This window comes from Chaetodon auriga, chromosome 3, assembly GCF_051107435.1.
Source record: "Chaetodon auriga isolate fChaAug3 chromosome 3, fChaAug3.hap1, whole genome shotgun sequence".
NCBI classification, from domain to species: Eukaryota; Metazoa; Chordata; class Actinopteri; order Chaetodontiformes; family Chaetodontidae; genus Chaetodon; species Chaetodon auriga.
In genome coordinates, this window is record NC_135076.1 from 9,923,298 (window position 1) to 9,948,681 (window position 25,384).

General features: G+C 41.7%; 1 protein-coding gene across 1 annotated transcript in view; it reads left to right on the forward strand.

Annotated features, from left to right (window-relative positions):
* LOC143316185 (ephrin type-B receptor 1-like) overlaps positions 1–25,384 on the forward strand; it is an 84,813-nt gene that overhangs the window by 52,738 nt on the left and 6,691 nt on the right. The window contains exons 10-19 of the mRNA XM_076723966.1: positions 4,136–4,301; positions 4,706–4,811; positions 6,105–6,166; positions 6,262–6,459; positions 12,289–12,536; positions 15,537–15,604; positions 16,276–16,423; positions 18,513–18,662; positions 24,060–24,256; positions 24,386–24,544. Of these exons, the coding sequence (XP_076580081.1) occupies positions 4,136–4,301; positions 4,706–4,811; positions 6,105–6,166; positions 6,262–6,459; positions 12,289–12,536; positions 15,537–15,604; positions 16,276–16,423; positions 18,513–18,662; positions 24,060–24,256; positions 24,386–24,544 (1,502 nt within the window). The remainder of the gene's footprint in view (positions 1–4,135; positions 4,302–4,705; positions 4,812–6,104; positions 6,167–6,261; positions 6,460–12,288; positions 12,537–15,536; positions 15,605–16,275; positions 16,424–18,512; positions 18,663–24,059; positions 24,257–24,385; positions 24,545–25,384) is intronic.

Genomic DNA, 25,384 nt, shown 5'->3' on the forward strand with positions numbered 1-25,384 from the left:
TGCAGGATCTGCTGAGCAGAGCTGACTTGAGTTCAAATATTAACTGGCTTAAGCAGAAAAACAGCACTGTTGTTTGTCGATGTGCCCGTCTACACTCTAATGTTTAAATTTTCTAAACTCGTGTGATCATGAAAATAGTGACTGTCCTCTCCTAGAAGCAAAGGCAGAGGTATGACACTGTTTTAGTGCTGCAAAACCTCTTTGCAAACAACAGTCCAGGTTCAACTTTGGCTCTACCAAGTGCCTGATTTTGTCATCAGAAACCAGCCATCCTACAGTCAACAGTCAACACTGGTTTCTTTCAACCTTGATCACTATCTTTCCCTAACCTCACCTGTAGAGGTGGCATGTCAGGAAATGCTCATATGAAACAGTCATTTTGGCCATTTTGGATAGCACTGAAAAATAACCTGTTCTGTTGTTGTGGTGGGAGGGCTTGTTGGAATGCTCATGTACAGTAAAAGCCATTTCCACTGGGACACTAAATCACTTCACTTTAAAACAAGGCACAACCAAGGCACAGTGTGGGGTCCTTACAATAATGTAAGCACATTTGGTGACAGCATCATATGACATTATGTCCGTCAAACAATATGTCAATCTGAAAATGGCAATGTTAGCTTCAGTAGCAGCACAGAGTCACCACTCATGACAATACCACTCCTCATTTAAACATTAATATTTTGTTCATGCTGGATAGGCTGTCTGAAGGCATAGGACACTGTACAAAATGTGGCGTAATGTGACAGAAAACAAGATGCTGCAACAATGCGAATATATATCTCAAGAGGCATGGGTGCTATGAGAGAGGAGCAGCGCTGCAGCACACCTCAGCACCCCTACTTCCCACGGTTTTGGTAAAAGTGAAGTTCTAGGGAAAACTAGAGAATAGCAGACAGAGGAAGTTGAGATTTTACCTCTCGGACAGTTATTACAGGGAGTTTAGGACAGAGTGAAAAGAACTGCACTCGCTGAGAGATGTACTGTCGCTGCCATCTGACAGTCACAGATAAAACCCTCACTTTGTCAAAATCAGGGCAGCGACTTAAATGTAAGTCGGCCTTATTGGCTGCTGCCTCTGCTTTAACGTTATTGAACATGGAGGCCAATTAAGACCCAGAATCAAAAGCTGACAGTGTGTTCTTTCATTGTTTTATTCTTCCTTGATACACATCATAAGAAGGCATAAATACTGTATCTTACACTGTATAGAAGCCAACCACATAAAGTGACTAATTTTAGCTCATAGCTTCAAGTGAAGAAGTCCCCAGGGAGCAATTTGATAAGCCTGGAGAGAGAGAGAGGACAGGTTTCTCTAACCAGACGGCTGTACTATAACTCCTTTTCTGATACTTTGTCATTTCTCCACCTTCATTCTCTCCATCTTCTCCTCCATCCCTCCCTCACCCGCCCCTCCCGTCAAAGCCACTCTATAGATAATGAGGTTTTAATGTAGTAAATTTGATATGGCACAGGGAGGCAGGATTTTTACCCACTACTTATCTCTTGCTACCAGACCTTCCCAGATGGGTTGCCCCCTAACCTTTTCACTGTGGCAAGCATAGCCCCCCCCCCCCACACACACCTCCAAATTCAAACCCCACCCTGACACAATACCCCCATTTCTATGGCCACTTCCAAATATAACTCTCTATCGTATTCTCTCCCAGCTTTTAGCTGTCCTTGTGTCGCGTCCTAATTATGACAATAGGAGTCTGGCTGGTCATAGTACCCAACATCAACGTCTAAGAAATTAGAGCATAATGGTGTTAAATGCAGTGTATCAAGGTAGTGGATTAACACAGGATTAACACAGAAAAGAAAATGGCACAAGATATTTCATATCATAATAATAAAGATCCCCACAAGCAGTAACAAAAGCATTTAAGACCTTCTAGGGGGAAATGGGTATTTGTTATTAAGAATTATAGTGGTAATTCAATCATCTTTATCCCCTTTTTATTCATGTGCATGTCCTTTTTTCATAACCCTCCATCTTCTTTGCACCCCCAACCCTCACTTTCTGCCGACTCTTTTCCCTCCTGAGCTCTCCTCCTCATCACCATCATCATCTCTCTTCCTCTCCTCTTCGCTCTGCCGTCGACCCCTCCACCTCCTTCATCCTCACGGCATGATTCCCTCCCCCTCCCTTCATGCCATCACCACACCATATCTGTCATTCCCTCTGGACCGTTTCGATTTTGCTGCAGTAAAACCTTTTTATCTGAAAGAAATGGGTGAGAGGAAGCATCCAAAGAGGGCATGGAGAGATAGAGGTAAAAGGTTGTAGCCTTGGGTTTTTGAGATAGACCTGATTGGTCTGATGCCTGATTCACCTCAGGAGGAGGACAGGGCGGAAAGAAGGCTAAATGCTCCGGTAGATCTGTCTCCGTGGGCTATAGCTAATTACCTGCATTATCGCTTTGTTATATTTTCAGGAAATGGAGTAACGAATGGGTCAAAGAGGCAGGAAAAAGAGTAAGAAGTCAAAGAGAGAGGAAATGATGGGATTTTTTTTGTATATATATTGAATGATGACTGGAAGGCAGATGGGAGGAGAGACAGAGGGAGATATAAGATAGAGAAATCTAAGATAGTACGGGGGCCTCAGAAAACAGAAGGATGATAAAGATACTGGAAATTACAGAAAACACACTTTTTTCCAACCCTAGTTGTGTCTTGCATTGCTGATAGTTTAGGTTTTATGTGCTGAGGTTTTGAATTCTGCTCTTTTTGCTTTCTGTCTGTCACCGCCGGAGTATATCGGGAATAAATGGAATTCCGTTTGTGTTGCACCAAACACTGAAAATGACATTTACAAAATGTAATTGCAACGTGCCTTCCCAGAAAGAATGACCCAGTATCTCTACAGAGCTTACTTTTACCAGTGTTCATTGGGACGGCTCAGTCAGTGAACAGCAGTTCTAATAGATAGTGTTCACACTGAAGTCTGTGGAATGTCCAGAGTAAAACTGATCAGATTTCTGCAAAGGTTTTTTTTTTTTTTTTTTTTTTTCCAAAGCTTTGATTAGAACAAGCTGATTTCCACCTATTTCCACTGTTATAATTCCATCAATTACTTATTAAAGCATGGCTGTGTACAACTTTTAGAGCATCTTAACAGCAGCTGAAATTCTGAACTTCTCACCTTGCTGTTGTCATAGAAAAGTGCCCTCCTGGCTATGTCAGTACAGCATGGCATCACTGTCGTCCATCAGTGATGCTGGATGTGGCCAGAGGTGCAACAGAGTTCAAACTTTAATGTAGAAAGAGCAGTAAAAATATATATATATATATTTCAGTCCTGGTGTTTTGGTTTATGAGCCGAGATTTTTTCAAACTTCTGCCCCACCCATTACAATGGTTTTTATTTCTGTGGTGCTCAAAACACTGAAAAAGCACTGTAGCCCAGTCACTTTGGACAATCTCCACACCTCTGTGGACAGTTTTTATAGTGACTGTCCTTCAGTAGAAAGTAGTTCCAGTAAAATCTGTTCATAGTGAGGTCTGTGGATTAGTCTCACTAACTGGGAGAACATTTCTGGAAAAACACATTTTCATGTCATTTTCTATGCTTTGATGACCGCTAATGAAATTTTATCCCCCTCCATTGTATTGGGTGGAGACATATGTCTTAGTACGGGCACTTAAAACAATTCTTTTTCCATAATGTACCAGCAGGGGTAAGTGAGAAAATGTCTTCAGTGGTTTGGGTGAACTGGATCTTTAAGGTGTGAACAGATAGATAGAAACTGATTGTCTGAGTGTGTGGAGCACAGAAACAAAATGTAGTAGAAGACAATTGAACTGCTCTTTTTTTACTGCTGGAAGAAAAATGGAAAAAGACAAAAAATGTGATAGAGACTGGCACAGCATGACAAAGATCCCAAATGAATTCAAAGTCAAGATGTTGCAGTTACACCATCTGTGGTCAGAGTGTCTGTGGTGTCACAGTCTGAAAATGGTAAATGTCTCAGTTTGAACTGGAACTTTGGAAGAATTAATCTTGTCTTAGCTGAAGGCCAAAACTGAGTACTAAATTTAGTCTCTGGTAGTCTGTGACTGAAGAAATATTACAGTCTGTCTTGCATGGCTGTGAAACATATTAATCTCTCTCTCTCAACCTCCTCTTCAGTCCCAGTCGTCAGTGCTGAACAGTTCAGTGATCCAGAGCGAGACACCCAATGTTGTTCTGGAAGGTCTGAGACCAGGGACCGGCTACGTGGTCCAGGTGAGGGCCCGCACTGTGGCCGGCTTCGGAGCCTACAGCAAGGACATGCTCTTCCAAACACTCACCGACGGTAAGTGGGTGGTTGGTTGGCTGGAGTGTGTGGAGGTGTGTGTGTGTTGGTGGAGGTTTTGTGGTGAAGAGGAAAGAGAGTGCAGGACTGAGAGAGGGAATTTGAGAGGTTGAGCAAGAGTGAAAATCTGGCTGTGAAGTAATTAAATTCTACCCTACTTTGTGTGTGTGTGTGTGTGTGTGTGTGTGTGCGCGCATGTGTGCGTGCGTGCTTGCAGTCATGTAAAAGGAGCCTCACAAAAGATACTTTATATGTATTTGAGAGAAAGAAACTGTCAGGTGTATATTTTCCCTTCCAGAAATGCTCAGGTGTGTGTATGAGAGAGTGCCTCAAAAAATACCAAAAATACCTCTCTTCAATGTGTGTGCTGGATTGTGTGTTTTTGTATGTGTGTCTTTCTGCAGACGAGTATAAGTCAGAGCTCGGACAGCAGCTCTCCCTGATTGCAGGCTCTTTAGTAGGTGGAGTGTGTATCGTCTCATTGGTAGCTATCGCCATCATCTGTACCAGGTAATGCACGCACACACCCACACACACCTACACTCACACCCACACCCACACCCACACCCACACCCACACCCACACCCACACCATCTGGATATGTGTGTCGCATGTACTGACTTGATAATGTTCAGTAAGGTTCATCATTCTCCTTTTTCTAATCTGCAAATATGTTTGTCTATATTTGACGTTTCGACTTGTCATGGTAGGAAAAGCACAGGTGTTACCAATGACATCAACAATGGCTCCACTCTGTTCAAGTGTCCCAGTAAGCCCTGACTGTGTGACAGTGAGCCAGCTTGCACAACACCAGGAACCTGAAAGTGAGGCAGCTAAATGGAATTGAGCCATCATAAATTTTCACCTCTTAATTTCCTGTGACATGTCAAGATGTCATGTGTGAAAAAGGTCTTTTACAGAGCTTTCAACCACATCTCACTGTCATCTCCGTCATGTGAAAACAGGTTTTACAATCCCCCCACCCCCCCACCCCCCGTCTCCATAACAACTGAGCAAACTGTATCTGCTGACGAACACTGTAAGATGTGGTTGAAAGGCAGTAAGTGAACCTTGAGTTAAGAATTGCTAGTCAGGAATAAACATTCACATTAACCAAGAGGAACCAATGATTACTGTTAGCTACAGTGATCAACGTGCATTTGGACATAAAATCCATGTGAACATCAGATTAAACTTTTTAGAAAAAAAAAAATTGAAAAATCTGGGTATTTTCAGGAGAAGTTTTGGAAAACCCCAAAATAATTAGCATCAACTATAAACTACTAGATTTAAGGATTTAGAATGTAAAATGGCCTTTGTATGAGAAACTATTCCTAAGCTTATTTGATTGTTGTATTCACTAGAAATGGAGGTGCAGTTCTGGAACAATAATGACATACAGACCTAAAAATGATTGGCTTTAACGTAGACTTTCTTGAGGTTTCTGTGACGTCCCAGACCTAGCAAGCGACAGACTGCCTCTCCTGTGTACAGGATAAGGTGTCTATTATGAAGATCGTTTGACATAATAAAATATTACAAAGTGCATTTCTGTGCTTCCATCCCCAGATGAAAGCAGGAAACTACAGCTGACACAGAACAATAACAAGTCAGCCAACACTAATGAATTTCTGAGAGACTTCTTCTTTGTCTCAAACCGATTTTTTTTTGACATTCAGTAAGACTGTTTTAACTGAGCTGAAGGGAAGGCAACCAATTAGCATTTTTCCACTTCTCAAACTTTGTGTAACATTTCTGGCTGCTTTCCTTTTTCTCTAAAAATCTCTGTGCTTGTGCCTGTAGAAGACGGCAGTTGAAGGAGAGTGTGTACGGTGACAAGCTGCAGCAGTACAACACCGGAGGAGGTGCGACCACCACTGGAACTTTAAATAAGCTCTGCCTTTCCATACACCAAACTTTCAACAGTGTTGATTTCTGCACCTTCTAATTTTCTCTCCAGAGGTGACTCTGAGGCCTGACATGTTCAGCGGTCCCACCCCCACTGTGACCTTTCCCACCCTGTCTGAAGGTCATAGTTCACCGGGGGTCAAGATCTACATTGACCCCTTCACCTACGAGGACCCCAACGAGGCCGTCCGGGAATTTGCCAAGGAAATCGACCCCTCCTGTGTCAAAATAGAGGAAGTCATCGGATCAGGTAGGGATTTTCATAGATTTAGTGTCTTAGACTCTTTTCCTTCTCTCTGTCATGTTGTTTCAAAGATGTTGAAGATTATTATAATATGTGTCAAGTGCTAATGTGAATTCATTCTATTCATACAAAATTTAAAAAAAATCACAGTCCTTGTTCATGTCTACTATAAACTGCCTCAGAAGTAAACATTAGAAAAATAAACCTTGGTTTCCTTTGATGAGACCATCTGTCACTTGAACTCGGAAGTAAATTAATCAAATTCTTCAACTGTGCCACACTTTTGGTGTCAATGACAAAGATCTGGAAACGTGCAATACCAATTCATTATTTTGCTTTATTTTTTTTCCTTTGAAGTCAGGAGAGATGTTTTATTCATGCCGAAAACTTTCACTGGAATAAATTAATACTGTCTTCATGCATTCTCTTTGGCTATCTGAGCGCTCACTGTAAAAATGCTCTGTGATGTTTGGCAAATAGAGAAAGTTGGATGTGAAATGGAGTCCCAGAGCATCCTCTGAAATTTTTTTTTGGGGGGGGCAGAGTTTTTGCATTTCAGCTGTCGGATGTAAAAAGGAAAAAAAGATGGAAACAAGAAACAAAAAAATAAGGAAAAACTTGTGAAGATCAAGTGCCTTATTTTACCACTGATCCCTAAGTACTGAAACTATGCAATACCTTCAAGATTTTCACTTTTGCTTTATTGTCCCCAAGGGGACCCAAGTCAGGTGAAACACAGAACACACACATTTGAGCATAAAACAGATTAACAACATTACATAACAAATTAAAACATATAATAAAACTCTGTCACAGTTATAAATAGCTTCAAAAAATACAGATACCTCAGTGAGAGCCGTCATCGTTCAACCCAGTCATCAATTGCAGAGCTACATGTGTAAAAGCACTAAGACATTTTTGCATCAAATTTACGACTAAAAAACTTATTCAAGGTCATGAAAGCCATCAGCTAGGGGCAAAGTTACATTTGTGACCTGCCCCAGGCCTCCGACAAGCCTCAGGTTGAGTTGTCTTTTGGTACTGTTTTATTTTTGTTCCAAATTTTACTCATCGTGTAGCCCAGTCTGAGCCCTTGTGTCAAACTCTAACCAATTACTATGATTTATATTGCACTCGCATATTGAATTTGTGTTTAATCAAATTACCACCTGCTAATTGACACAGAAAAACCTCACATGTTGACATTTCAGCCTGGAGGTATCGGTTGGTGTCTGGTCTCAGTGTGCACTGTACTAGCCTAATGGGTTCATCTGGCCTTGCCCGGGGCCAGAAACAAAGCATTATTTTTATTACTTCATCTCGGCCCTGTCTTACAGTGGGGCTCTGTGTCAAAATCTAGTTCTAATGGCATGCTCAAATTGTCACTTTACATAACCTGCGGACCTTAAACACGGGATCATTTGTGTGTATCTGCCAATGAAACACAAATAATCAAGCCACGTGTTTATTGGCCCCAAACAGCCGCAACACTGCAGCCGTTTAAATTAGCAAACGTCAGCAGGCACTGACTGCGTGTTCACTTCAGCCTCTGACTGAACTCAGCACTCACCAGAGACACCTGTCCTTTCTGTTTCCCTCCAGTCCCATTTCTTCGCTCTCCTCTCTCTCCATTCGTGAAGTAAAGTACATTTTCCCTCCGGCCAGCAGTCAACAGGGACAGAGAGAATTACAAACACCCGACAGTGGAGGTCAGCACCTAGGCGGCTCACTGCTGCACACAGGTTGAGAAGCGAAAGTGAAGATAAATCCATTTTTTAAATCCCAAAAGTTTCTGAAAGAAATTCAGAGCTCCCGGCCTGTTTGGCAAACGACTCCAGAGCAGAATCCGCTGTGACTCCAGGTGTTTATTCCCCCAGAAGCTCGAGCTCTGCCCCTGGCTCTCTCCTCCAGAGCCTCTCGGCGCAGCAGCCCTGTCCCTCCACTTTGCCTTCAACTCCCCAAACACCACTCTGCACACACAATGATTTTAGATCACATTATAATACATTATATGGAAAATCAATTGAGAAACAGTTGATGGATGAAGGTGTAAAATGTAAATTGGCTCATGGTGTGTATTATCACACAACCCTGTGTTAATTGGCCAGATTTGAATCTTTGATAATTGATTAGTGCTATTTGTCTTCTAATGCAAACCAAAGTAGATGGAACAATGTTTATACTCCAAATGTTATCCCCCAGAAAACTAACTTTTTTTTCCCTTTGGACCAAAACCAATCAAACCCAAATGGCCATGGAGCTCTGGGTGATAAAGGTCATGAACCAGATTCAGCCCCTCACCGCTGAGAGTATGTGCTTTCGGCTTTGGTCTGTTGAGCCACTCTGAGAGGCTTTCCGTAATCCCTCGGTTTCTCGCTTTATTTCTCTCTGGAAGGTTTCTCACCTCAGCCAGAGGTGACAGAGGAGGGATGAAAACGACGGGGAAGGAGGGAAAAATATGAGCCTGGGTGATTGAGATGTGGCCAGGCTGTGAGCCCTTAAACGGTTGAATCTCTCCCACTCTGCGGCGATAGAAAGTGAAAATTTAGCCACAGCTCTTTCTCTCTTTTTGTTTTTTCTCTCTGTATTTCTTTTATACTTTCCCCTATCTTCATCTCTCTCTCTCTGATTCAGCCCCTCTGGAGTTGTAGAGTTTGTTTGTGCATAGAGAAATGCTAAAACAAAGAACCAAGGGGGGAAGAAGCAGAACAACAGATTGAGGAGCAAAGATAAAACGAAAGCACCCTAAGGACATAGTAAAAATATCTCACCTCACTCTCTTCCTCTTCCTCTGTGATAACACCCCTCTCTTTCACTCTTTCCTTGTTACTATCACCCTCACTCTAAGTGCCATTCATAAAAAACACTTTACTTGACTGAAGACAAGTCCTGAAACACTTAGAATAGAAACTACCACTAATATCTCATCTGACAGGCCAGTTAATTTACTTCCATTCATTCTCTTCTGTTCCATCGTTTCCTCAAGGACCTCTATTTTAGAAAAAGAGGAAGTGACATGTCATCTGATCTCACATCTCCTTGCAAAAATGATTGTGTTCATCCTTCTCCATCCTTCCATACTTCATTCGCTCTTTTCTCTTATTATCAATACTGTCTCATTTCCATCCTTCACTCTTTCATTCCTACCCCCCCATCTCTCCTTCCTTCCCCCATCCTCTCTCCGTTCTCCTTCCTATTTTGCCCTCCATCCATCCCTACTTCTTCTGGTTTACAGTGGTGACAGTAGATAGTTTTTAATGAGCAGTGAGATGTGGAGAAGAGATCACAGTGAGACAGGACGACATAACCTGTCATCTAATTCCCATCACTCATCCATTATTCACACACTGATTTTTTTTCTCAGGGATGAGGACTTTTATTTTGAAGTGATATTCAATTTTCATGTCCTCAAGAAGCATATGGCTGCATTTATTTTGACAAAAGACATTATATAGTCTGTGCAGCACTGGAAGGAAAATTTTCTGTATGTTGAAGATCAAGACTGTCGATACTCAGTTCATATTCTTGACATTGTAGCCTATCAAACCAATAGACAATGCATAAAGAAAGACATGTGAACTAGAAAACCTCACAGAGTTTTCACGTTACAAATGTTTTAACTGCTACAAAAGCAGAGGTGAAAGTAACAAAGTACATTCACTCAAATACTGTACTTCAGTCAGTACAATTTCGAGGTTCTTTACAGTTACAGTTCCATTTTTCCATTTTCTGCTACTTTACACTTCTACTCTGCTACAAGTCAGAGGCAAACATTACACTTTTTACTCACTAAATTTAGTTGCTAGTCACTTTGCAGATACAGATTAACAATAGAAAGTCTAAATGAACTATGATGTACAATTACAGGTTAAGATAAGATGTGATAGAGGGAAACACACTGTGATTGGCCTGCTGTGCAGAGGTGAGAGAGGAGCCAGGGTTTGAACGTCTCTGTCAACATCTTTTCAACCTAAAATAACCCTGATGATGTCATATTATAAAATGTTAGACAACCATAAAGTAAGTACTAAGTAGTCCAACCTTGCTCATCCTTACATCTAGTCAGGTAGATAATGCTGAGTGGTGTATCTAGCCAGCCAAAGCTGTGTGACCAGAGAAACCCCATCACAATATATTGATGCTACAGGCCACAGAAACAGAGTTAGAAAATGCTTTAGCCTGCATGACCAACCTCTTAAAGCATGGGCTTTTAGACTGTTAAATACTGCATCCGTCTATGTATACAACTGCTATATTTCAGGGTAATCCATGGATCTTAACGCTATGATAAACTCTATAATAACCCACAGAAAGCTGTTGTACCATATCAAAGCCAGCAGACGTGCTAATTTTCCACGTTTTCTTAGTTATAAATCAAATCAGTATGTGCATGCAGGTGATAAGTTGGTATCAAAATGGCCGTTACACTCTCACCTTTAAACCTCGCTTGACCAAATAGGATCTTCCATCTCCGCGCTGACATTAAGTGCCTGTCCTCTCTTTTCATTTAACGCTCAGTCCTGCTGTAACCGATTGTGCAGATGACTGGTGTTTCATAGCCAGTGAGTTTCCAAAAATGAGGACATGCAGCTTCAGCGGGTAACAAACAAAACAAAGATAAAGTCAAAACAGGGACCAAAATCTAAAAATAGATGGCCTAAATAAAGATTGCCTAAATATAGATATAGATGTTTATCTAGATTAGTAAAGTAAATGGCCTTTTTTTTTTGCCTTGACATAGCTTCAGAAAAACAAATGCTAAGTATTCATTGTCTGTGGTATTGTTATCAGTTTTTATTGAAAGCATTCATGCTGTGATTCCATTGCGTTTTCCAGCTAATAAGGCCCAGATATTGTCATCTGCAGACACTATTTGCAAAAAACAAGTCAGGCAGAAAACAAAACTTCTCCTGCAAAGTTTTTGAACTCAGTGCCAGAAGCACAGTGATTCTGACTGAGGATAAAACATGCGAGTGTTCTATTTAAAAAAAAAACAAAACATGCACCTACACTGAATTGTTCAACAGCAGCTTTCAATTTCCTTTGGGTATGCCTTGAATCTGCATTAAGGCTAATATAGAGGAATGGTAAGAGGTTGCAGGCAGGGATTGAACCTGTGAACTTTGTGTTTCAGCACAGTCTCTTCATCCATGAGGTCACCTGTCTTACCTTTGTTTAACCACAAGATGAGAGTTGAGGTGTGGTGTGCAAAGCCAAGTAACTTAGCAATGATACTGTCACTGTCCCTTTTATCTTGTTTGCCACCTCTGCTACAAACCTTTTCTGACCCCTGAGAGGACCTATTGAGGGGATTCGATTTTTGTTGTTCTTTCAGTCTGCAAAAATACCATCAGTGTGCCCTTGAACAAAGCCCTCAATCTCAATCTGCTGGAGCAGAGCCACTGAAATGCAGTCAGTATGAGACTGAGGATACAGAGGGCAGCTCCCACAACTGAGAGAGTGTTTATGTGTTAAACACACCCTGCCCCTCTCTCTGCTGCAAAGAACAATATGCTCTTGTTGTTTGATTGATGGAGGATTTTTAATAATGAATGGTGGCCAAATGGTATGAACTACGGCCCATCTGATTTCACAGGTGAGCCATTTTACATCATAAAATGTGATTAAAATGCAATTATTTATTAGCTCTTTTTATTATTTCATCATTTATTTACAGGCTCTGATCTCAAGGGAACATTAAAATCAACAATGCACTTGCTTTTCCCCGCTGAGTCACATACTGTCGTCTGAAGAGCCTTATGCCTAGTCCACATGTGTATGGGTATTTTTTAAAACCACATAACCTGAATTATTTTCCTTTTTTACCTTTTGCAGGTGAGTTTGGGGAGGTGTACAAAGGTCGCCTGAAGCCTATCGGTAAAAAAGAAATTCCCGTGGCCATCAAGACCCTGAAGGTTGGCTACTCTGAGAGGCAAAGGAGGGACTTCCTGTCTGAGGCGTCAATCATGGGCCAGTTTGACCAACCAAACATCATCAGACTGGAGGGCGTGGTCACCAAGAGCAGGCCTACAATGATCATCACCGAGTTCATGGAGAACGGAGCTCTCGACTCGTTTCTCAGGGTAAATAACACACACACGTACTGTGCACACATACAGATGTGACTAGTGTTCTACAGGTTAAATGTATTTTTGAAATGAAATATCTTGGCTGGGTCACAGAGTCTATCGAACAGTGATAGTCCATTCTTGACCATGGGAATGGGACTTGACAAAAAGGTCTTTGTTATTCTGGAGCATTCTTCTTTATCACAGATTGAGTTTGCTCAGTTGCCATGGAAATGCAGATGTTAAAACCCTCCATGATTATATGTACCTCTGACTTCTCATTATTTCTAAAAATTGCGTTTCACAGTTGAGTCATTACCTTCAAAACAGCAGTGCAACAGGCCTGTTTAGGACCAAAATGCAGTACCTGGTCAGTACAGATAAGCAGCAATGCAGTTCAAAGTTCAATTCAGAACTACAGTTTCTCAATATTAGATGTGGCCAAGCACCAAAGAAGCAGTGGAAACTGGAGGAACAGGAGAACAGACAAGGTCAAAGAGAGCAGTCCAACAGTAAATGTTGGAGAGTTTTGCATGGAAGGAAAGAACAATGTGGCACTGAGTGAGTCGGGGGAGAGCAGCTTAAATACTGGGCTGATTGGGAATGAGCGTCAGGTGAGGATCAGGTGAGCGTGGCTGGCAGGGGGAGTGAGAGTGGAAAAGTACTGGCTGAGCAGGTGAACAAATGAAAGGAAATGACAGCAGGTAAGAGAGTGAAGGCAATGTGACAAGCAGGTGACAAATACTTACTGACAATTATCACACAATTACAGTAAAAATAGAATATCAAGAGGTATGGGGGTTTGGTTTGATCAGTTAGATTGATCATGACCAAAAAGGCCACCCACTGTCATCAGATTCTGATGTTGCTAAATCCTGATTTGTGTACTGAAGTGTGTGATATAGCCTTTTTCTAAGTGAGCCCTGCCCAACTCAAACCAGTGAGAAGAGCACAGAGAAGAAAAGAAAATAATACATTTCTAATTTAATTCTAACAATCAAAACAGGACAAATTGATCAGCTGTAACACTGGCCTCCCAGGCTCCATACAGAACTGTTCTAATTTAGCCAAAAAAATATGTGACACTGATTGAGAACATATATTTTCAGGGCATTTAAGGGCAATTTACACTCTCATTTGGATCTTATATGGACCTTTCATCCCATGGTCCTCACCACAGACTGAGTGGTACGGTACACTTGAAAGCAGCAGGATGAGCTGAGCTGAGGTGTTTTGTCACCTTATGGAGCAGCACTTTTACACTTTACAATTTGGAACTTATTAAATTGTTTTCAAAGATGGCCTCCTAACACAGCAAAGGAAAATAATATCGTCTATGTTATTTTTTTTATCAATGTGGCAGATATAAGCACACACATACATAAACTGCACATGCTGTATGTGTCAGTGTATGTGTCTGCAGTATCTACATGCACATTGTCCCTCAGTCCAAAATCACACACAGTTCAAACACAAATACCCAAACAGAAAAACAGATGGAGCGAGGAGGATTGGGAGCTTTTGGAAAAAGAGACACAAAGACAGAAACAACCTCCTGCTCTTCCTTTTCTCCTCTCTTCTCCTTCCTGTGCTCTTTCCTCCTCATCCTGCCAGCATGTCTGTCTGTCAGTCTGTCCTCCTCTTTGATCCTGCCCTCCTTTCGAGGCGCCTCTAAAGACAGAAAGAGAAACTCTTTGATGTTTGGTTCTCACAGTGTGACCCCTTTTGACTCAGAAATCATCCGCTGACTCACACACACACACACACACACACACACACACACACACAATGATCGATCTCACTGGTGTTGCTGTCCTAGCGTGACCATCTTGCAGGCACAAGACCCAGAGGATCAATGTGTGTGTGTGTGTACCTAGGAGAAGGTTTTGCCTGCAGAGGATTAGGCTAGAGGAGCATCAAAGGCGCAGTTTGATGCACTAAGTGAATTAAAAGACACACAGACACCTTCCACTGCACCTATGTCAGCAGGGATGTCAGTGATGTTTAGAAAAGACACAATCTGTCTGGCCCAAAGGTGAAAGAGCATAATAGCAGAAAGGTGAATGTTTTGGGTCTCATAACAAGCCTGCAGCTCCTCAAAATATATGTTTTTTCTGTTGGGTTTTTCTATTCAGCCGAGGAATTTTGTGTTTGCTCGCACACATTTAGGAGATATTAAAAGAAAAAGCAATGAGCAATGGTATCATATTTTTTTTTTAATTATTCTATAAACGTATCCATCTAATAATCTGACTGGGAGCTAATTAGAATTATAGGATCAACCATTTTTACATCATATCCTATACTGTACATCTTTGGGAAAGCAAAAGCCCATCGGAGCGAATTATCAAAGACCAGGATGCAGAATCAGTCCCTGTTTGATTTTTCCAGCTTAAAAACATCTTAGTTAACTGAACTGTTCTCCAGAGGGGAAAACAGCATAATTGACTCCTACTTAACACTACAAGCCTGTTTTAAAGCCACTTGTGTATATTGCATTTTTCAACCTGCTTTATTCTCTTGTAAGTGAAAATAACTGAAGCATCCCATGTTGTACTGGACGAACTATCGGCATGCAGCAGGAAGCACGTGACAAACGTGTGTCTGCTGTATGTCACTCACCTCTGCGCACCTGGCCGAACGCCGTGTGAACTGAGTGTGAATGTTGGAGTGTCGGTTTAGCAAAAATTGTCAGCTCACTGTTTAATGATCCTTCAAGCACTCTGAACCGTCCTTACCCTTTAACCCAACACCTAGGACACCTAGGACACCTAGGAGTATTGATAGAAAATGTAATAAAAAAAAAAACATGATCAGATCGTGGTCCCATGCTTCTTTTTGATCACATTACAGCCATATTGTTTTCTTCAAATCTCCGTTATAGCTCCTGTCATGACATTTTATGTGAAATACCGACATATCTTTTCACCTGCCAGACTTTCTGTAAATAACTAAAGTGAAAAAGCCCAATAATGGAATGTAAAAGTAATCCTGTCACGGTTCATGGTTTTGCAGCAAAATGATGGGCAGTTCCCAGTGATCCAGCTGGTTGGTATGTTGAGGGGCATCGCATCTGGAATGAGGTACACACACACACACACACACACACACACACACACACTCCTGCAGCAGAAACCCATTTTTATCATAATAATGGATGAATAAGAAACCTTTTCAGACCTTCCAATAATTGTTGTGTGAAATGACTTTTTATATAACAATACCAATTCTAACACAGTGAAGTTTCATGGGGTGATATTCAATGCTGTCTGGTCATGTGTTATTGTCAATCAGACATCAGCAGCTTGAGATGTGCTGCCTCCACATTCTGCAAACTCCCTCTGTCACACACACACACACACACACACACACACACACACACACACACACTCATACACACAGGAACAGCCACCAACTCTATTTCAAGTTAAGAGCACCATGACTTGTCGGCTTAGCAGCTTGAAACACTCTTTACACACACACACACACACACACACACACACACACACACACACGCACACACACGCACATGTGCACTCACAAGAATCAAGATCCTGTCTGTTTTATTGCACATATCTGGGTGGAGATAACACAGAAACATGTATCTGTACACAAACATGAAATCCCATTCCTATTTTATCAAAGATAGCTGGCAGGGACAACACGCACACGTTCCCATTACCTTTTTATAGTAGCCCAGGTAGCTGGCAATGGATAGCACACGTTCACATAATAAATCCTGTTGGTGTTACAGGTACCTGGCAGAAATGAGTTATGTTCACCGGGACCTGGCTGCTCGGAACATCTTGGTGAACAGTAATTTGGTGTGTAAGGTGTCTGACTTTGGCTTATCACGATATCTGGAGGAGGACACCTCTGACCCCACCTACACCAGCTCCCTGGTGAGGACTCACACACTCACACGCAGGCAACATGCAAACACAAATTAATGTAAAAGAGGACACACTAATGCTGCATTCTGTGGCCAAAAGATGCTGCTTGTTGCCATGGTAATGTTAATAATGGTGTAAGAGGTTGCACTGTTCCATACACACTGATAAAAAGAAAAAAAGAAAAAAAAAACAGCACTTAAAGCTTATAACCAAGCTAGCAGCCCTGTGAAGTTTTAATATCTACAAGACATAGAAAAATGGATTTGTTGGATGAGTGAGCTTTTGATAACGTTGCTAGCCTTAGATCTTTACCACTCGTGGGACAATAAATGTAAAGTTTGCCCTGAGGGTTTTGCCAGAGAAAACGCATGCATTGGCCATTTTAAGACTCTTAAGACTCAGTTTGTCAGACACTTTTTTCATCAGTCTAAACCACTCATAATGAGCCTCAGCTGTACTTAAGCTCAACTGTAAGCTGAATGCTAATGCTGTTACAACGTGTACAGTTGGAAACATGCATGCTAAGTCATGTTAATCTTAACATGTAGCTGACAGTGAAGACCCACGGGAAGAAACCAAATGCTCACAAGTTAGCCTGTAGATCTAACAAGAACGCTAACCAGCCACTAGATCTCTCATTAGAGAACATGGTCTGCAACCGACTATGTTCTCTTACACTTTGCATGACTGGCAAGGGAATGATTTACTCAGAGGTAATGTGCATATTTTGACCCCTTGTTTTTTTCCTCTTCCTCTTTTCCTCCTCCTCTTTTTGATCCCATACTCAATGAATATTCACCCAGAGGCTGATGGAAATTCAGTCATTAATTTTCGAGGTGTCCTGCCTTAAATTTAAGCGTCGGACATTTTGAACTTATGCTGCCACTGTATGAAAAGCCAAGATCACTGCAGTCTCCAAGGGGCCGGTATAGTCCATCAGAACTACTTGTGTGATGGTTGAAGAGCGTTGGAGACCGCCGCGCCTTTCTGATGTCAGGCTGAGGGGGCTACGTCCAACCTTTCTCTAACTTTCATCATGGTCAAAATAGACAGAGAGGAGGCTAACAACATACTGTATGTAGTGAACCAAGAACAGGTGTACGCACAAGTGCATTATTATTGAATAATGCAATAATGAATAGTGCACCCATGCACTATAATCACATCAGAAACGAAAGAACACAAACATACGTTAAAGTTATGAAGATAAAAGTGCAGGTGCTGCATCCACCAAGTGTTATAAACTAGAGAAACATGACAAATTGAGTTTGTCATTTGGGCCAGAGGCTGTTAAGAGTGTGAATCAAACATGTCTCTGCAGAGCAGTGAGTTGATCATTTCTCCACCTTCAGGAGAGGGGGGGTATTTTTTCTATTCACCAGAGCTTTAATGATGCTGCAGAAGCATGGTTAGCCTGTGCATTATTCAGAGCAATAGCATAATCCATGTTTTGTGCTCGGTTTGCAGTTTTGTGTTCAGATATGCAAATCTTTGACTTTCTTTTAGTTTGTCCACCATAAACCACACAACAGGGACATGTCAGCATGTGAACAGTGTTTTTGTACTTTTGCCTTTGTAACTTTAAGATATGTTTTGTTTCTGATGTGATTAGCATGCACGGGTTGTGGCACTTTGACCTTGACTATGGAAACTCCCACCCGTGGATCCATTATCCAATAGATTTGAAATCCTGTTCAGCCAACTATCCAGTAACAGTGAACTTATGTGTACACCTGTTCTATGCTGACTGCACTGTATGTAGTTTACCTCATGTTTTTGTCCGACTGCAAGTCAGTCAGTGTGCTCCAGTCCTTTTTATTAGGGATTTCTTTCAGCACTTATTCTATCTTCTCCATTTAACACAGTTGTCATCACTGTGCAGGTTAGGATTGTGGTGAGCTTTACATTAATAGTCAGCCCTCACCTTTATGTTAATGACGTTCTATGGCAGATATATGGGCTGCCTGTGGCCTCTGTTTAGTGCTGTGTGATGAATGTATAAGCGAGCACATTAAGAGTGGAACTATAAAGAAAATCGTTTTCTTCATTTTTTTCCCATCATCTATTTTCCCCTCTCCTCTTCCCTTTTCTTTGTCAGGGTGGTAAAATCCCGGTGCGGTGGACGGCTCCGGAGGCGATCGCCTACAGGAAGTTTACGTCGGCTTCAGATGTCTGGAGTTATGGGATTGTCACCTGGGAGGTGATGTCATATGGAGAGAGGCCTTACTGGGACATGAGCAACCAAGATGTGAGTCACTGCATGCTTGTTTGTGTGTGTGTGTGTGTGTGTGTGTGTGTGTGTGTGTGAGAGAGAGAAAGAGAGAGTGTTTGTCTTGTTCTTTTGTGTTCCCATTGATTACCGAGTGTCTAAGATTCCGTACATTCACCCATTTTTTTGTTGCATGCTGTCATTCTGGAGTCTGTGTGTGTAACTGCGTATGCGTGCGTGTGTGTGGGTGTGTGAGTGAGTGTGTGTGTGTGTGTGTGTGTGTGTGTGTGTGTGCGTGCACGTGAGTCAGGGGGTTGAGGGGTGTGCTTGTTTGTTTCCTTTGCCGTCTCTCACAGCAGGGTGCCTGCATGTCTAGGAAAACACATGGAAAATGAGGACATCAATTTAAGTGTCACAGAAATGTTTGTTCCCTGGAACATCAGACCAAAAGGCATGAGAATTTTGTTTTCCAGCTGATCTTTTCTTTCGGGAATATTTCATTGTCTTGACAACTTTATTCCAATTACCTTCACAGTATGATTTGCTGCTGCATTTCTATACCCTGTGGGTTTTTTTTTTTTTTTGTTCCTTGTGCTGGCATCACAATTATGTCATTAAGTGTTTTGATGTAACAGCCAGCCCTGTGTTTTTTAGGCTGGAAATAATTGCCAATTTCTGAAAAAGAAGTGCACAGTTCTCTGCTGTTGTTGAATTAAGATGTATCATAACAACTACTTCATCCCCTCTGAGTATTCAATTTTACTGTTTAAACCTAAGGGGCATCACGTACAGTACATGAAAAAGGAGGTTCCAGAAGATCGGATTGCTGACATTTTTATTTTTAGGTTTCTATTCCGAGAAGAAATGCGATACACAGATTATAGCGAGTTTTGGCACTAAAACCCACTTCAAAGCACTGATGCTCTAAATCCCAATTCCTGCTTTCTGAAACTATATATGTAAAGGCTTTGACACAGAGGAGCCTGGGAATTTTACAAGCCTCCAGTTTGTCTTGAGTTTAAACTTTGAAATAAATTTTGTTGCTGCGAGAAATCTTCCAAAACATTGCTGACTGGCTTCAGTTGTGTTTATCACCTGGAAAATATTCTTAATAAGATATTTTGTCTTATTTTTTTAAGTAAGACAGCATTCAGCTCTTCTCCAGCAATGTTTAACCTGCTTTAGACCTCATTAACTTGGAGTTCAGTTTTGGTTAGCTGTCTCGTGCAGGGTTAATCAGTGAGAAGACCCCCTTCCAACTGTAAGATAAACATTTTCAGCAGATGAAACTCATTCCTCATTTTTGTCATTTTGTTTCATTTAGATCAGCTTAACCATCGCTTTCCTCTTATTTCACACATTCCCCCCTGCCTGTTACCCCCCCCATCTCTCCTCACCTCCTCCCTTCCAACCTCAGCCCTCTTCCCCGATGGTTGCTCCTGAGCAACAGAATCAGTCTGTGCAGTAATGACGGAGAGTCAGTATAATGACAGAGACAGTTTAAAATGGCAGACAGTGTATAATGATGAGGAAAGTGTGTGTTACCACTATAGCTAACGAGGGTCTGCCGGGGCATTAACTATGCATGAACCTCGCACCCTAAACTCACACATACTACACACACACTCAACTACATCACACACATGCCAGCAGAGGTGCATAAAGGCGCACACACACACAAGATTTCAAAGAACACGGAACGGTGAAATTGTCAGCGGAGCCACCACAGGTGCTGTGTTCGACATGAATTAATCATGAAAGAGACCTGTGATGTTTTACTACACTCGCTGCTATTTTGATTGACAGCGGTGCTTAGAGAGAATTTATGCGGCACAAAGCCTGAGAAGTGTGTCGGGGTCAAGTAGAGTTCACTCAGCGAGCAGACAAATCCCCAGCGCTGAATTTACTGTAGTAGAAGCACCGCATTCCCTCAGCTTACCGTTACATTTGGCTTACAAGTGCACTGACACAGGCTTGTAACCTTTACATTTACAGAAAGCACTGAAAAAAAACATGTTTAAGTATTATTTCAAGGAATTTTATGGTGCCTCTGCTTTGGTAAAGGAACAATCCATCATTAAAATATAAGCAAAAACGTAGCAGTAGCATCAGAACTCGAGACACATTGCAGACAAAAGCTTGAATTAGAGGCAGAACAGGTCGAGTTAAAACTGTGTTTACTAGGTCAACGATCAAAGCAAGGAGAGGCGGACAAGTCCAAGAGGGCAAAAGCTGGCTGGCAAGAGCCCCGAAATAGGCAGAGGTCATAAAATAAGGCTGGCAGGAACTGGAACGCTTTGGCAGGAAGGCACAATAAAAAAATCTGGCAGAGTGCTGAGGCTACGGGCAGGTAAACGAGGGAAGATAATGAGGGAATGAGGAGCAGGTGTGCAGGTGGATGTGGAGGTCATGCGATGGGGAATGGTAGGAACACAGTGGGGACAAGAAGGGGAATGGCTGGACATGAAAGACAGAGACAGTTAGTGACCGGCAGACAGAAAACATGAAAAGAGATCCAAAAAAAAGAATTTATTGACCTTAAGTAGAGACAAAAAAATACAATATACTGCAGAGAACTGATTGGTCAAAGAGAACTGTCAATTGTGCGACACCATGCAGTGGAAACAAGAAAGGCGGCATCTAATTTACATACCTCTAACTTCTGACTTTACTGACTGTAATAACAATATTCATTAGAAGGAGTAGTCTCTGGGATATATGCTTATTCACTTTGGAGTTTATTTAGATGAGCAGATCCAAGTGTAACTACAACCAGCAGCCCTAAAGAAAGGTTAAAGACTAGATGGTAACTAAAGCTGTCTACCAGCACCTCTGAGGCTCACAAAGCAATATGTTTTATCTTGTTTGTTTAATATGTCCAAAAACTGAAGCATAAAAACAAGGTTTTACAATGGATTTATGTGCGGAACTCTTTCTTTTCACTAGTCTTTGTGCTACATTAAGCTAATTGGCTGCTGGTGATAGCTTCATATTTACAGTTCAGAGAGAGAGGTATTGATCTACTCATCTGAGTCTAGCCAAGAATGCAAATGAGACTGATGCCCAAAATGTCAAACATTTCCTTTAAACATAAGTGGACAGTTTCAATAGTACTTTGGCAAGTACTTTTCCATATTTCTCATTTATCTCATGAATCATACTGATGCTGACAGATGGTTTGCTTACATGTTTCAAGTTTGTCATTTTCATTTTCATGACTTACACAACATGCTTTTTTGTCATCTGCAACAGAAACTTTGGAATAATGCGAGAATGTATCTGCAATTTTCGAAACCATGAAAAATACCCACCGGGCCTCTAAAGAATAAAGTGTGGACCGAATATGTGACGTGCGAAAATAGATATTTTCTGAAGGCTTTACAAATACAGATCATGTTCAGCGCCACGTCTTTGAGCCAGCAGGTTACACAACAATGTGAGTTTTAAACACGACAGCCATCATAATTACAGCTGGGGAGACGTTTTAAAAAAATCTTCTCACATCCCTGGCACAGGGGGCAGAATAATTTGTGATAATGATCACTGCACCTGATATTTCCTTTCTTTGATTTTTTTTTTTTTTTTTTTTAGGGTGGCAAGGCAGCTCGGTACCCTTTCACTCAGAGAAATTTTGAATTCTGTGATGTTCAGGATAATTACAATCTGCACTCAAAGGTGTGCTGGCGTATTTAGCACAGCCTCTCCGCAATACCAAATTCCTGCCTAAAAGTTTTCACAGGAAAACCTCGAAAGGTCCTTATCATTCTCAATACCTGCACCGGCATAATGAAATCAGAAGCTCCTCTTGTAAAACTACCTGCCTTGACATCAGAGACTGCAGCAGGCGGCTCTGCTTCTTAGTGATGAATATCTGGATGTACTGAGCGACTGCACGCTATGTCAGGATAAAGTTCTCAAATGGAAATTGAATCCTCTTAACTAACTTTTTTATTTCTCTCTCTCTCTCTCTGGTTTTAAATAAAGCTGAATGAGGCAAGATTTTTCTGTGAGAATACACCTGTCTTATCAGCCAAAATCACAAAGAAGCTGTAGAGAAGACTATCCCCTCCCCACTGAACCCTCCTCTGCCAACAGGGAGGCACAAATCAAAACTCCAGGGCAAAATATGAAGTGTCCCTTAAACAGCGGCGAGAGAGCTGGACTCAACTTTCCCTCTTTCATCCCTCTGATATCCTGAGCATCACAGACCAGCACCACGCTGAGTGCAATTTACTGATGTCACATCGCAGTAACATGTTCCCTTCAAAATCGGTTCTCCCTTCTGTCATGTATATCTCTCATTTCCCTTGCTAGAAAAGTGGGCTGGTTTAAAAACACACACAAAGAACACATTTCCATGTTAGTGGTTGTGCTGTCTATTGTTACATGTCACATATATGTAATAAAAATAAAAATTAACAAATGAATTATTATTACTATCATTATATTATGGAGAATTCTAATATTAAAATCCTCATATTTTCCATTTCCATAAATTTCCATAAATTCATCCAATCAAACCCTTTTTATTTTCACACTTTTACACTTGCCCTCATTAACTTGTCATTCGTAGTAGCTCATGGAACAACATCATGAGGCCCAGGTGAATATTTAGAATGCAAAACGAGTGTTTACCTTTCCAAAACTGTCATGGATGCAGTCTAAGTGGCTGAAATTTACAGTATATATGTCTCCTCTTTCTCTGCTTCCCCATCAAAAATGTGGGTGATGGTGGTGTGGGTGGCGGCGGACACTCCTGTATAATTGAACCCGGTTTCAAACTGCAGTCGTTCCTCAGAGACTCTGTGCTCATTAAATCAGGACCCCTTCCCAGCGATCAAATGACTGATTTGATCAAATCTCCAAATTATACCTTGCCCACATGCTCCATTACACTTGGAACATTATGGATGCTTTAAGATGCTTTAACTGCCATTTCAGTGTTTTTAATATTATAACGTGAAGCAGTAGTTTTTTGGCCACATGGGGGCAGCAGAACAAATTGACATAAAGTAATATCACCTCATAAAGTTGATATAATGAACGTGTTAGCAAACAGTTTACACATCAGATAACACATTAGCATTCATTTGGAGTCATTTATCTTTTCAGTGTTGCTCTATTTTTAGCTCCATTTTGGTCTCCACCAACTCCTGAGGGAAATGTCTGGCTCCAGCAGCTAAATGAACCACTATATTCACCAGCTCGACCGAACCAAAACAGTAACGTTGTCGGCCATAACAGCGAGCTGGAAGACGCCGTGCCCCTCTGTAGAGATCACTTCAAGAGAAACACAGTCATTTCACCCAGTGTTAAGATAAAGATATTGATTATATCAACTTTAATCACTTATGTACAATAGATCAGTGAACTTCCACTGTCTCTTACCATTTGCGTCCATTTGTCCCCCTCCTTCCCTCTCTGACCGTGCCCCAGGTGATAAATGCCATCGAGCAGGACTTCAGGCTGCCTGCTCCCATGGACTGTCCAGTAGTGCTGCACCAGCTGATGCTGGACTGCTGGCAGAAAGACAGGAACGCACGGCCAAAGTTCCCCGATATTGTCAGCATGCTGGACAAAATGATACGCAACCCTGCATCTCTGAAAGCCGGCACCAACAATATCGCCCCTGGGTGAGGAGAGATACAAACTCATTTACATACACAAACACACTCACCCTGTCTCGACAATCTGTATCAATGAAACACAGCTTCTTTTTCCTAACACCTCCCCGTCTCTCCGGTGGTGTCCACTGTCTGCAGTCCTTCCCATCATCCCCTGTTAGACCGCGGAGCTCCTGACCTCAGCAGGGTGAGCTCCGTGGAAGACTGGCTGGCTGCACTGAAGATGACCCAGTATCGAGACTCTTTCCTGGGCTCGGGCTTCACTTCTTTGCCACTCGTCACACAAATCACAGCTGAGTAAGTCTACCCATTTAACTGCCTCTCTCATTTCGTCTGTCTGTCTCCTCCTGCCTACGTCTCACACTGCTCACCTGCCAAGTCAGTGTCTCGTTAGATGGACAATTGGCAGGACGGCCGGTTGGCTGACTGCTGGTCCGTGTGTTCTGTCTGAGCCGTCTCCCAGGCTTACTTACTTCCATCCTTTCTTCCTCTTTTTATTGTTCTATTTAATGCTATGAGCTCTATTTCAGAACACTCACTCTTGTATATGTCTGTCTAATAAATTGTGACTAACTGTAATTGCTGTAAACAATTTGAACCTCTGTCAAAATAGTAAAAAGCTCTTTCCGTCAAGTGGTATTCGTGATGCTGTTCTTTGAACTCAGCCTGTATTTCACACAAACTCTGGCTGTCATGTAGCTGTTTCTCATAACTGGCATACCTGGTGTTTCTGCTCGTGGTTTGTTCTCAGTCTTCAAGTGAACATGTTGAAAGTGAGATTTTTGATCAACATTTCTCTCCCTGCACCATCTTCCACTGTAAGAAATTCTAGCAGTTTTAGCTTTCTTTACTTACATATGTGTAATGTACTGTAGGTATGCATTTTGTTGTTGGTCCCTGTCCACTGCAGGTCAATGTCCCCACAGGGATTAATTAAGAATACTTAAACATGGTGCCAGTGTGGAAACAGAAGATTGGGCCACACAGAGCTGGTTTCTACTTAAAGGGGGAAAAATAAGACTTTTATTTCTCCTGTTAATTCACAGAAAAAGCATGGAGCTATAGAGTTAAAAAGCTGAGACATAATCGTGTGAAATGTAGCATTTTTTTCTCTGGAAATGAAACATAGAACGTCAT